Below are 14,646 nucleotides of genomic sequence, written 5' to 3'. Positions count from 1 at the left end.
GAGCCAAACAGCATGGGGCAGGTTGAGCCATGGTAATTCTTATGGTAATGTATCTTAAAAACAAACAAACCATAAAATCGATTGAAAAGCAGACTGAAAGGAGCAAATTTACATGACTGCTTTTTTCCTTTTAAAGGATGTTAGTATTTATAGAGAATTAGCAAGTGAAAAGACTTTAAACAAATAATTGACATGCTGGTTCTCCCCCATACATTTTGTACATAGTTTTTGTGGCTCAACTTACCCCAGACGGCGGCACAACTTACCCCATATATGGGGCAAGTTGAGCCATTTGACATCGGTTTTTTCAAAGGTCAGAATGACTTTCAGTGTGGGGGTAGAAAGTTATATGTAGGTGAAAAACATTTTCCAAGAATCAAATTTAAAGGCAAGGTACTTATTTCTACAATAGTACTAGTCATATCAATTCTAACATGCAAAATGCAAAAAGTGTCACAACTTACCCCGCCTTCCCCTATTGATATCCACTAGCTTTACAGTATCCGGGCCTGTAAGTTCCACAGACCTAGAGGCCTATTTTGTTGTAATTGCACACCTTTTGCATCTATTATCATCATTAATTATAATATCCACTCCCCGTACATCATGTACTTGTCTAATATTTCTGACTTTATATTAACGATTTGAATATAATTATGTTCCACCAAATAAAATAATAAATGAATAGAAAAAAATGAAAATAAAAGTGATAGCAAAATAAATGAATGAATCAGTTCAATAAATTGACAAAAGAATGAAATTATGATGATAATAATGATACTAATGATGCCGGACCTATCTAACCTCAGACATCATTATTTCTATTATCTCTTCTATAGAATACCAGAAGCTCGAGTTGAGGTATACAAACCGTCCTTGTTCAAAGATAGCAAGGTAAAGAACTGTCACAATTAGTAATGTTTGAATCCGATTTATGTCAATGTGATTTCGAATTGTCTGTCACGATAATGGAAGGTCATTAGGGGGGGGGGGCGGTGGTAAATCTTTTTTTTTTTGGCTTACAATAAGTCTCATATCTTATGAGAATACTTCCTTTTCATTTTTTTTTTCTGTCAACCAGACGTTGCTCAATTTGAGTAATTTTAATGAGCCCAAATCAAAGTTAAAGAGAGGTCTTGGCTATTTCCGATTCTTCACCATGTTCACCGTCTTGGAGTACATACCAAAACCTAACGGAACTCTGGCGGCCCTTCGCCCCGACCCCGCTCCGCCGCCAACCCCATGGCGAGCGGCTAATTTCGTGCTCTGCAGTGCTTCGGCGTGTTCGGTTAGCGTGGTTATTTTCAGCTTATTCACCACAGAATATATTTTTGGTAATTCTCAGAGATGCTGTTTTATCCACTGCGCGCTAGCACCGCACCCGGTCGGTCATCGTCGCCAACTCGCGCCCTGCCCGGAAGACTAGCTAGAACTCTTGCTGCTCGAGTTTTTACTTCAATATTCATTTAATTGCGGTTTTCCCTCTGCTTCTCCTTTATATCATCATAATTATAAAGGCATTAAGGTGGGATATTTTTCATATTATTGACAATAATCAAGTTTCGAAGATCATGATCCTAATTTATAATTCAGGGGCAACTTTGAAGGGATTAGTCTGAGAATATTTTTTTAATGTTGAAATTGAAAAAAATGACTGGATAATAATGCATGAAAATCCGTTTGCATGGTGAAATTTTTAAGTCGAATTATAAATGCTATCCTCCCAAAAAGGTAATGAGGAAATGACTCGTACAATATTGTACAATTTATAGTCGACCTAATTGAATATTTTTTAATATCAAACTGGCAACTCTTTATTACGGCATGTTTCCCTTTGTTCGATGTCTTTTACGTTAGCAATTTTAAGGAATGATTTACATACAGTCTATTCGATTAATTCTAATTCAATTTTGAGTCTTTTAAAATAATTCTGTTTCTCATAATCCTCATGAATGCTTATTCCCAAAAAGATGAAGATCTCAATCTTCAGGCTGAAATATAGCAGGCTTATTTCTATTCTATACGTATTATTATTATTTTTGGTATTTCAAGCTTAAAAATAATTATTCATTTATTTATATCATTTCCATGCAAGGTAATAACAAACATGACAGAAATAGAAGAGTAATTACAGGAGAAATGTGAAAATGAGCACCAGCCAATGCCTGGGGATCACCTAAAAGAATTGAAAATTCTGTGGAGAGGTTCTCCACATTGGCTGGTGCCTACTTAGAATAACGTTAAATAGCAATAAATGTTAACATGTAGTAATAGTACTTCTAAAAATTATAACCTCCATTGTAAAGAGAGAAATAAAAACATGGTTATCGAATAAAAACAAGAAAGAATACAGATTGGGACAAATCAGTAATGGTTGGTAAATTGTTAATCCGAATGCTAAAAAAAAGTGGGGGTGCACCCCCCCCCCCGGTTCCGCGGCCCCTGATGTATAAAAACTGAAGAAAAAATTCTGAGGAGGTGTCGTTGTCCTTATAATCAAGGAGTTGACATTGTTATATTATATAGCTCCACATAAGAAAAATGAAAAAAAAATCGAATAAAATAAAGAATGATTAAACATACATGAATTCAAGGGATTGATGTCGCAAATCATAAGAAAAAAATAGTTGAAATAAAACAAAATGATAATATAGTCACAGAAGGTCAAATAAGTCCTTAAAATTTAGAATAAAGTCATTCTATCTGATGTCCAAAAGGTCTGATAGAAAAAAAAACCTCGGGCGCCTACCCTGCAGCGTAGGGTACATACCCTCTCAGCAAGCTAGGTTTAGTATAACCATTAATTGGCTCATCAGTATACGAGAGAGATGGGGAAAAGGATGGAGGGGGGGGGTGGTAGAAAAGAATGATATTAGCTGCACGAGAGTTCTTGGAAATATTCCATTATGATTATTTCTCTCCCAGTTGAACGTAACCGCACAGATGATAGCAGGGGTGCCCCTTGGTCTTCAGATAGGTTTTAGATGGCGAGAAAAAACGATTTTGGTATATGCCCTTTTATGGTAAATTTATCTTTTCTAATCTGCGTAATTAGGGCATCTGATTTTTTTTTTAAATTTGATTGGTTTCATGGTCATATGTTCGCATTTTGTATACTCCTCTATCTTTTCACCTTTCACACTAATAATCTTGCATTTAAATATTTGATATAAGTTTGACTAAGTTGTATTCGTTAAATAATATTTTTTCGTGTGTTATTTATGTTGATTATATTCTTCATAATTATGTTTTGTGATGATTAATTATTTTGCTTATCATGGACACTTCATGGTAATTGTAATTTGAAAATGTTAGAAATGAATGAAAGCGACCAAAATGTTAGAAATAAATGAAAGCATATTTGGTATGACGTCATAGTAAAGCATGTTGCAGCTATAAAGAAAAGTAAACCATAAAAACATCAAACAAACAAACATATATACAAACAGGAAGAGTCTAAAGTAATTTATTACATAAGAAAGCGACGGAAGTACTTGAAATGTTCGTCAAGACCTTTTTTGTTTTAATTGATCAGATGTCATTATTTCGAGTGAGCTCATTACACCAGTGGCGCCTGATAAGACTCAAGGATTTAATTGTATCATTAGTCTACTATCTTCAATCCAATTTCCCACAGTATTCAACACTGTTTTCTGCTGAACATACCGTGGGAATGTCATAATTGAATTGCGAATTCAGAGCCATTCGCCCAATGAAATAATGCCTTTAAACAAATGAAAATACGAAAAACAGAAGTAATACTCATGAATATTTTTCAGATATTGAAATGATATCTCATATTAATATCTGAAGATCTGAAAGGATAAACACCTAGAAAGAGATAACAACACTGACCAGTTTCATCATTATCATGCTTAAGACAAGTACGACATAAAAACACAAAACATTCCAAAACTATTCTTTAAAGAGCGTGGATAATACAAACTGTCAACATTATTGCACTGATCTTGAGGTCATATCTAACTTCAATGAACAGGAAAGTTTGTAACGTTTTAAAAAGAAGGACATATGCTTCGTTGATTACCAAAATAGTGGAAACTCTTACAATTAAAGCAAAACAAAGAAAGTCACAGAACTCTCTGTACTATTGATTTAGTATGACCTTTGAGTATTTCTTTATTGTTGAGGAAAGTACTTTGTGCTCTTAGCGTGCAAAGGAGTTTGTATTTCTTTCTTATACCGGGATACAAAACCGGAAACTGACCAGATCTTAACTCTCCTATCCCCTCCTTCTCTCCCAATTTTATGTAGGGTTCGTGTTTCAATTAACGTCGTTCACTGACAAAATCTTCCACCACCCCCTTCATCTTTAATTCTCACCTCATGGCATGTCGTTCTATTCTTTTACTCTCTATTATTATAATGAGTGACAATATTTTTTCTTTCTCACTCTATTGTCATGATTTCATATTAATTACTAATCTAATTGTATAACATTATTTTGGTATATCTATATAATATTCTTATAGGACGACCAATACCCCCCTGTTTATGCTGTTTGCTAAACGGATATTTCGTTTTAGAATATTCTAGAAAGACTTTTTTAGCCCCATCATTCTAGTTTTCCCTTGTTTTCATATTAAAGGTAATAGCTTTGTTTTTTTTTAAAGATTGTTGTCGGGGTTTTCAACTCTCCGAATATCCTTTTACGAATTGGGTAAATTTTTAAAACTTAACTAGTTTATATCTTCTCTCTGTTAAACTTAATTTTTATTTCCCGAGTCTCAACAAGGGGGGGGGGGGTCCTAATATCCCCTTCACGCACACGCACGTATACACCTTTCCTTCTCCATTTCCGCTTTTAGTTCTCACATTTTCTCTACTCTCTCCTTTCTTTCATTCACGTTTATATCTTTCTATCTAACTAATTGTCAATTAAAAGGGTAGTAATTAAAACATATGAATTGGTATTCCAGTCAAGGTTGTCTTGACTAAGATCAAAATCATTGGAACGCCAAGAGCCCCGGTCAAGAGCATGGTTTCCGGTTATTCTTCCCACATTGGTTCTTATGATGGGCGTGGCATAATGATGGGCTAGCATCAGGATTGGGATATACAGAGAAACAAATGTATTAGGGTAAGGCCTTCGAACTGACAAGCATCAAAGAAAAGTAGAATGACTACCAATTATTGGCAACATATGCCAATTACACCAATTTTACTAAATGAGACGCTAAATATAAAATATAAGCATGACACACATTGTATAACTTTTTTGTATATAAATTGGTATCAAAATTCATTTACTTAATTTTTTATTTATTTATAAAGTTTATTATTATGGTTTTTTTATTAATTTACCTTTTACTCTATTCACATATACTTTATTCATTTGTTTGTTTCATGTATTCTATTTATTTCATTACCCATTATACATTAATCATTTTATTCATCTATATATTATTCATCTGTTATTGGGGGGTCCTCTTTTTAGCTTCTTTCGTATGTTTCCCCCCCATTTTAATTACCTTGTTTTTGTATGTATACATTTGTTATATCACTTTTTAATAGAAAGATTTTTATAAAATTTTATCTTAAATCATTCATTTATTAATGTCGTTCTTTTTTGTTACCACAATAACTAAGTTTATTACGACAAACTAGGTCTATGTTGGTGATGTTAGGATTGTGTTATTGTGGATATTATTTTGGACTTCTGAATATCCACATTTTTTTTTTATTTGATCAATAATCAGGAACATTATAAAAGCCTAGTCGGTTTTTTTTTTACTTGAAATCATTATGATGACTAAACACGAATTAATAAAATGCCCAATATTCTTAATACACCAACAAAATCAAGATCATGAGGTGATTCTCTTTTTAATTCGTCAATATAACCAACAAATGTATGTTTACAATGGAAAAGATGTGGGTTTCTCCGTGGGAATTTCTGTGGAGCATAGGGAGAGCTGGTCGTCGACTCACGCTGTGACCATGGCTGGTCTGCCCGTCAGCAACGCGCTGAATCCCGCTGGCAGCGTAAACTGTCACACTCATTTCAAATGAATAACTTCCGAGTAGACACAATACATACCCAGTCGAATTAAAGGTAGTATTAAAGCAATGATTGAGTGCTTGTATAGATAAATGATGATACGATGATCAGGATTATAGTCTTTGAGTAAACGTAAGAGATATGGTAGGGAAAATGATGATGGGGATGACGACGAAGACGATGATGATGAAGATGATGTTGACGACGACGATGACGACGACCTTGATGATGAAGAGGATGAGGATGATGATGAGGAGGAGGAGGGTGGTGGTGATAATGATAATGATGATGATGAGATCGTGATGATGATGGTGATGATGATGATGGTGATGATGGTGATGATGGTGATGATGATGATGATGATGATTATGATGAGATGATGATTATGATGATGATGATGAGATGGTGATGATGATGATGATGATGATGATAATGATGATGGTGATGATGGTGATGGTGATGATGGTGATGATGGTGATGATGGTGATGATGATGATAATGATGATAATGATGATGGTGATGATGATGGTGATGATGATGATGATGATGAGATGGTGATGATGATGATGATGATGACGATGATGATGGTGATGGTGACGATGAGTATGATGACGACAATACTCTCTTCGAATTAAGTATTGTTGCATCGTTTTTTGTGTAGGGGTGTCACTCTATTATTTTTCCTCAGTTCCCCTACTTTTATTAATTCTAAACATGCCCCTGACATAATGTGTCAGAATGAGGAAAGACGACTTTGGTTTTCAGATGCTTGGCAATGTGTTTAACCATGCTCACTGCACATCACATATAAATGATTAATTTTTAGTACAAAGTTGGGGGATATGTTATTTAGAATTAGATATTCGTAATATTGTTTAATCGATCAAAAATTTGTTTAGCGTGATATGATTTGAGAAACCACCTTATTTCAATTCAAATGTCAACTCGTTCCATGAAAACCTTTGTCAAATTGTCATATGCAGTGTCGCTAATCTTGATGTTCCATACAAGAATATTAAGACTTGCGAAAAAATAATATTATGAAGGATTCTTCCCCCAAAAGTTCATCAAAACTGCATATAAATAGGAAAATCATAGACCCTACCAGTTCCAGGGTCAATTTTAAAATTTATTTACTAAAAGTAATTTGGCTTTTATTCGTATTTCTTTCCTTTTCATCGTCAAGGACTTTCGACTGAAAAAAGTATAAGGAATATTATATCAAAAAAAGTTTTCACCGGTTTTACCTTACTCTTTACTTATTTGCATTAAATCATTCAATTTCAAATTGCATGTTGTCTTTACATAGTACAATTTTGTTTGTTTTTATGGCCAAATAGATAGTAATACTACTACTACTACTACTTCTACTACTACTACTACTACTACATTACTACTACTAATAATAATCATAATAATCATAATAATAACAATAATAATAATAATTATAATAATCATAATAATAATAGTAATAATGATAATAATAATAATAATATCAATAATAATAATAATAGTGATAATAGAATAACGTTTCTCCCATATTTATTTTCTGTGTTTGGCAACTTTCGGGTTATCTAACACTAGTATTATTTTTTTATATAAGAAATGCTCTGAACTGTATGAAAATCAATGAAACCCTTAAATTAACCTTTCGTGTGCAGAGCAAAGATACACAACCTAATATAAAGTAATAGTCATGGCAACGATCGAAAAAGGCCTTTTGGTGTATTTTTATATTATCACTCTCTAGCAGGCTTGTAAAGGTTTTCCTCTAACAAGAGAAGAAGGCGAGCAAGAGAGGAAAACTTCTCTAACGGTATGACCTAGATTAACAACAAGAAACCTGAACTCTATGTGATGAAAACACCTTAAACACAACTGATGATAATATGGATTACCGATGAGGATTTTACTCTTTCAACCTAAAAAAAAGAAGCTTGAAATAAATTTGAAAGAATTAGGTTATGGGGTAACTACCATGCAACTTAAAAGACTATTGCAAAATTTTTATTTTATTTTGTGAAAAATAAATCAGTAGCCCATCGACATGATAAAGAACAAAAATTAGGAAAATCAAAATATATGAATAAATAGCTGTATTCTATTTTTAACTAAAAATAGTCTCTAACCTGTCTACTAAAGCATCCTTTCATCAAGCAAAAAATCGTATATACTGGTAAGCCTATATGTATTTGCATGATTTAACAATGATTGAATCCAATTTGTCTCACTTTCCGTTAGGCCTAAACATTACAATAGTCAAGCCCGCCCAAAATGTTATATGGTTCGACATGACTTTACATTAAACTGAAGATATTAGTTAACATTTAGTATTTAAAGGTCAAGTCCACCCAAGACAAATGTTGATTTGAATCAATATAGAAAAATCTAACAAGCATATACGCTGAAAATTTCATCAAAATCGGTAAAATATGTTATGACATTTTAAAGTTTCGCTTATTTTTCTCATAACACTTATGCACAACTCAGTGACATGCAAATGAGACAGTTGACGATGTCCACCACTCACTATTTCTCTTGTTTTTTATTGTTTGAATTATACAATATTTCAATTCTTACAGAATTTGCAATAATGTAAACTTGACTGAACTACATAATGTTAAACAATGTTAATTCGACATGTTCAGGGAGAAATAAAAATCAATTTCACATGATAAGAGGGAAATAATTTGAATATTCCATATTTCATATATTAAAATACAAAAGAGACAGTGAGGGAGTGATGTCATCAGTCCCCCCGTTTGCATACCGACAAGGACGTAATATTGAACTGTTTTGTGAAATTAAGCGAAACATAAACATGTCATAACTTTAGTATTTTTACATCCGATTTTGATGAAATTTTCATTGTTATGCTTGTTGGATTTTTCTCTTTTTATTCAAGTCAACTTTTAGTTGGGGTGGACTTGTCCTTTAATAAAATTTGGAATTGGATCACTCGAAGGTATAAAACAATGCAACATTTTATTTGATAACCCTAACAATTCATGAATATGACCGAAAATATATAAAACTAATAAGATTATTTGAAAAATGATCAAACCTTGTCAAAAATCGAGAATGAAAAAGTTAAATCTCAATGTTAAATTTCCGAACACTTTCAGCAGGCGAGGAGATTAGAGAGGCGTGAGATTATCATGTAGAGGAACACACAAGATTAATAGGGGAAAGGGATTAATAGAAGGAGATGACTAAATTGAGGGAAAGGAGATAAATAGGAAACGATCCTCTACTATAGTCTGCTATAAAGCAATAAAAAGAAATCCAGCAGATAATATAGTAAAATATGGGATAATATATAGTCTTTTGATCGTATATAGAAAGTATCTATGACGCAAGATAATTATTTTTTGTATTCAATCACATTTCAAAAGAAAAATCTATTCAGAGAGATCTATTATCGAAATCCAATAATGTCGGTTCTACCAGATTGCGTTATAATGTCCACTTATTTCATTACAATGATTGCCAACCCAAGTTGAGCATGACTGCTTAATATTGAAATGTTTGAACAAAAAAATGAATTTCTGCCAGTTTTGTCAACATGCTAAAGCAGTGTATTCTCATTTGATAAATCAGAGAAACACAAAATATAATTTCTTTAAAATGTATTGAACATTCTGGTCAAATTGATTTAAAAATTTGAAAAAAAATGGTTTTATTTTTTGTGAAAAATGAAAATCTGTCTCTCGGAAAAGATATCAATTCAAATTTCAGTGTATATAGTTTTTATAGTGCAATATGGTACTAGTGCAAGTGTAATTATCGAATTTACCCAACCGCTATGATTTTTTTAAATGATCTTTTTGGAGAGTCTATATAAGCATGGTAATTGTTGTGTCTCCTCTGTTGCTGCCCTAGAATCAAGCAATTACTCAGCACCTAATTATCAGATTGCAACCCAGCGTACATCCGACAATCATACTGATAGAAATGAGTCCCAACCTTGGACAATCAACCTTCTCTCTCACACATTCTCTATCTTCCCTTTCCCCTTCTTTCTTTCTTTCTTTCTCTCTTTCTTTCTCTATCTTTCTCCCTCCCTTTCTCTATCTCCCTTTCTCACTCATACATCTTAACGTATATACTTTTCTTTCTTTACCTTATTTTGCGCTCTATCATGTCTATGTTAACATGGTGTAGATCTTCCTCTCTCCTTCTATCCTCGATCCACTGCGCCTCGACCGACCCACACTTTCAGATCTTTACCCCCCCCCCCCTCTCTTTACGGGTTTTTTTTTCATTCTATTTCTAGCACTGATATTCTTCTTTCTACATGCATTGTCCTTCTTGCCTTTTTATTATGTCTCCAGTCGCCCCTATCAGCATCTTTTCTAAACATATCTCTTTGTAACAATATTTTATCATTCAAGAAGAATATGAAGGATTTATATCTCTTCAAATACTGTAAATGATATTTATCAAAATTTCTCTCATAATTGGTGCATGAATGATGTCCATATCTTAATATCCTTTATTATTATTATTTTTTGTTTTGTATGAATGTTTATTTTGAGCCATAGTTTAGTTAAAAGAGTTATTGGAGGGACTCTGCACTTACAACATTTGTTTGTGCTTAATTCCTAGTGTGTATTAATATTATCATTATAATATTGTAATCTGTCAATTCATTTCTTGTTATGCATGGTGAAAAATAAAACAAAAATATAAATAAACAAACATATAAATATGATAATTTAGATTTAAGTAAAAATGTCATTTTTATCAAAACTATCATTGAAAAATAGTATACATATTTATAACCTATACAATATGTTGCCCAAATTGTCTAATTGTTTTTTTCACAACATATGTATCATTATTTTTTTTGCAACGGATACAAATATTTATGTTTATATATGGTATACAATTTGTTTTTGTTTGATGGAAGTGAAATAAATAAATTTGAATTTGAATTTGAATTGTTTTTTTTTTATTTAAGGTGCAGGATGAGTCTTTTGAAGAAAAAAATGGCATGATAAAGTAAATTATACAATAAATAGATAAGCAAGTCTTGATGGTGCCTCATACAGTTCATTTTAGTGTAATATACAATAATCGACCATTTGTAATTTGTTGCATTTGTTAAATTTGGGGTCATCTTTTGTAATTGATTGTATTATGTTCCACATTCGAAGCAACATTGCAAGAAGATTTTTCAAAAACCCTGATTAGTATATTAGTGGTCAAGATTTTATTCAAATTATTCGAGTCCAGATAGTCATTTTTATTTCTATAAAATGTTAGATGTCGTATTAAGAATAAAGATAAATCGTATATCCAATTTTAAAAGATGGATGTGACAATTTGTGGAAGATCGAAGGAGATGTCCTTAAAAATAAACAGTAAAAATGTGATTTCATATTCCCAACTATTTCATAGCTGTGAATCACTCATTTTTTTTTCAAATATTTTCAAGATGGTTCCAGTTTCACATTACCCCAATATAATTATGTGCTCATGAACTGAGTCAATCAAAAACACTCGCATAATGCTTACCAAGGGGAAAGTAAAACTCATTCTTTATTCTCATCATTTTAGTTTTATGATAGATATAATTACATGGTCAATAAAACAAACAGACACGCCTTACCAGCTTACTGACCCAGATAGAGTAAGAACGAAAAGGTCATAAAAAAGAAATATGATACGGGGGAGGAGGTGTCGATTTTATTCCTACTAAAAAGAGATATATCATAGAAATAATGACATGAAACGAACATAAAGACAGTGTCATGAATATGATCATAAATGTCTTGACTATTTTTTTTCTTCAAAATTTGAATATTTACTTTATCAAGGGGCATAGGCGGCGGAAGCGGGGGGGGGGGACGTGTCCCCCCTTAAATTTGAGGACGGTCCCCCCTAAATTTGTAGTTGATGACCCTTTTTTTTTTTTTTGCTTGTCAATTTATTTTCGTACGCTTCCCCTCTAAAATTTTTAGGTTAAGAACCTTTTTTTTTTTTTTGCTTGTCAATTTTTTTTCTTGGGTTGTCCCCTCCTAAAATTTTTGGCTTCCGCCGTCAATGTCAATGGTACCTTACTATGATTTTATGATAACAGTAGAAGACTCTTGTCGAAATGAATGTATTGTCTTGTCGACATGGTCGTGGGATGTGGGCATGCTGTCCCTAAGATTTACCCGGGGGTGCTGCACGTATTATTCTCCATAGGAAGCGTACCATGAATGGAAATCGGGTTGGTATGCTAACAGGCGAAATACCAGAATTTCGTTCATTTTGTCCGAAACCCCCCCTTTTTTTTTGGGGGGGGGTTAAGATTTTTCATAGATTCGAAGAAATTTCCGCTTTTCAATAATAATGAAACGATCGAATTTCTTGAAAATGTTAAAGAATGTAATATAATTTTTTCTTAAATAGTTTTTAACACTAATTCGACCAGAATGTATTTTTTTAATCAAAAGCAGAACCTGAGAACTGTTTTCATTTTCCTATATGCTACGATTCTTTTTTTTTCTTAGACAAGTTTTGCAAAATAACATTTTTTCTGTAGAAGTACACAGCAAAAACAAAAATGATTGTACGTATACGTACAATCATTAGCCACCAATTCAATCAAAACGTACCTAAAAAGCGATATCACAAATTAATGATTCTGTGATTGATGCAGTTGTTAATTTAAAGGGTATTTGTTATAAAGAAGTTAATCATTTTGGGGTCATATCTTTACTTGAATCAGTTGCGTAATGAATCCACAAATGGGGGGGGGGCAAATTCCTAAATAACAGCGAGTGTTAAAAAACACTGACCATTTTTTGTTAAAAAATATTGATTTTTTAACAGATTTTTACATAATATTCAGAAAATAATATCACATCTTCCCTCATTTTCTTTCCACTTCTCCTTTTTTATTGGTCGTGAAAAAATAAAAGGTCCATGGCCTCCAAGCCCCGATCTGAACTTCAATGATTTGAAATGAAGATTGAAAAAAAAAAACTACTAGAAATGAGTGTTCGAGAAGCGTGATAATAAAGAGAATCGCACATAAGTTTTGTCAGAATTTGACAACCAGAAAGCAAAAAACATGATACATAAGCAGATAGGTAATTGCAAGACAGCTTATTAATTTAATGAGATGAGGCATAAACATTTTAGACATAGATTTAAAAAATACCATAATCGTGAGCATTACCAGGTGATTATGTTGAACGCAGAAATAAATTTCAAGCAAACAAACAATATGCCTGCTTTTGTGAAACCCTATTTTTCGACATGACACTTAAAGCCAACGTGACTACAGATATGTTATCAAAATATTCTTCCTTTAGATCAAATTATGGATTACATAAAATGCACTTACCTCTGTTTCCATTGTTGTTTGATGATAATACGCTGCTCGGAATTGCATTGTCCCAAAGCCTGCAATGGGCGTAGGCTGATGTATCCATGGTAACCACAATCTGTCTCTAAATTTGGCGGGAAATCGTATATACGCGGAGGCAGCTGTCTGCATCTACTTTCCACGTCCAACGTATCCCGGTGAAGTGAGGGATTAAACCTTTTCCTGTCACAATCAAATCAAATAACAACTTCTCATTTTCTCGTGTAAATTCTGATTAAGTGATTTGTCAAATTGGCCGAAATGATTGATTCGAACATTTAGTATTCTGTCTGTAACTCTGTCGGATTATCAGGGAAATCATGGGGTCGGGTGTGACGCATATCGGTGATTTTTTTGTGAGGGGGAAAAGGCAGGGAGAGCAGAGTTAAGTGATTGTTGATCTTTTGAAAGCTTGATTTTGGCGGGACAATGTCATATCGTATAGGAAGTTTAGGACCGCTACAAGCCACAGACCTCCAACCCACAACGTTAGGAAAGAACCAGAAATTGTCAAAAGGTGTTTTGGTTTCGTACCTCTGTAAGACGGGATATTGGAATAGAAAAGTATGACAGGATTAGAAGGATTCTCAGTCAAAGTCCAAATGATTGTTGTAGTAATAATACTTTGGTAGTAAAGAAAGTCGTTTTGCAAGTAGAAACGATGTTAAAACGAAGATAAGTACCGGTGCTGTTAGAAAAAAAATAACAGCAGATCGATGAAACCAACTTGATGTGGAGATGCTCTGAAAATTGTTGGCTAGCGCCGCTGGCGACAGCATCTCTTCAAATGCGCCACTGTGAAAGAACATCCAACTAACATACACCATCTACTAGCTCATTATCTCAAAATCAGAAAAGTTTTTGATCAACGAGAAAAAAAGAACCACGAAACTCCCCGAACTGTTTGCCAATTACAGAATCAAAGATAATATTTAGGAAAAATCTAAATAGAAAGCATAAATGTCTCTAGCGATTCCGTTTATGCGTTTCACACCGCTGCCGAGCAGAATGAGTAGAGAAGATGGGGCCGGAGTAATTGCCATCGACGTGGAGTAAAGGGAGGGGGAAATGGAATAATTTAGCTATCTCTCACATCGGCATCTGATGTAAATAAAGGGAGGTTGGTTGAAAATTCGAAGACGGGTTTCCGATTTGATCGTCCTTCGCGAGAAGTGGGATTTGATAGATGAAAGAAGAAGAGAGAGGGAGTGAGGGGAATGAGTATCATCTTTAGCATATAGGAAAGAGATGGACGGAGAGAAAG

General features: G+C 33.3%; 1 protein-coding gene across 1 annotated transcript in view; it reads right to left on the bottom strand.

Annotated features, from left to right (window-relative positions):
- LOC121426626 (protein twist-like) overlaps nucleotides 1-14,163 on the bottom strand; it is a 44,672-nt gene extending 30,509 nt beyond the window's left edge. The window contains exon 1 of the mRNA XM_041622988.1: nucleotides 13,362-14,163. Coding sequence (XP_041478922.1) covers nucleotides 13,362-13,449 — 88 coding nt within the window. The 5' untranslated portion in view covers nucleotides 13,450-14,163. The remainder of the gene's footprint in view (nucleotides 1-13,361) is intronic.
- Nucleotides 14,164-14,646: the final 483 nt, after the last annotated feature.

Source organism: Lytechinus variegatus, chromosome 13, assembly GCF_018143015.1.
Source record: "Lytechinus variegatus isolate NC3 chromosome 13, Lvar_3.0, whole genome shotgun sequence".
In the NCBI taxonomy this organism is placed as follows: Eukaryota; Metazoa; Echinodermata; class Echinoidea; order Temnopleuroida; family Toxopneustidae; genus Lytechinus; species Lytechinus variegatus.
This window is presented reverse-complemented; position numbering and strand designations above follow the sequence as displayed.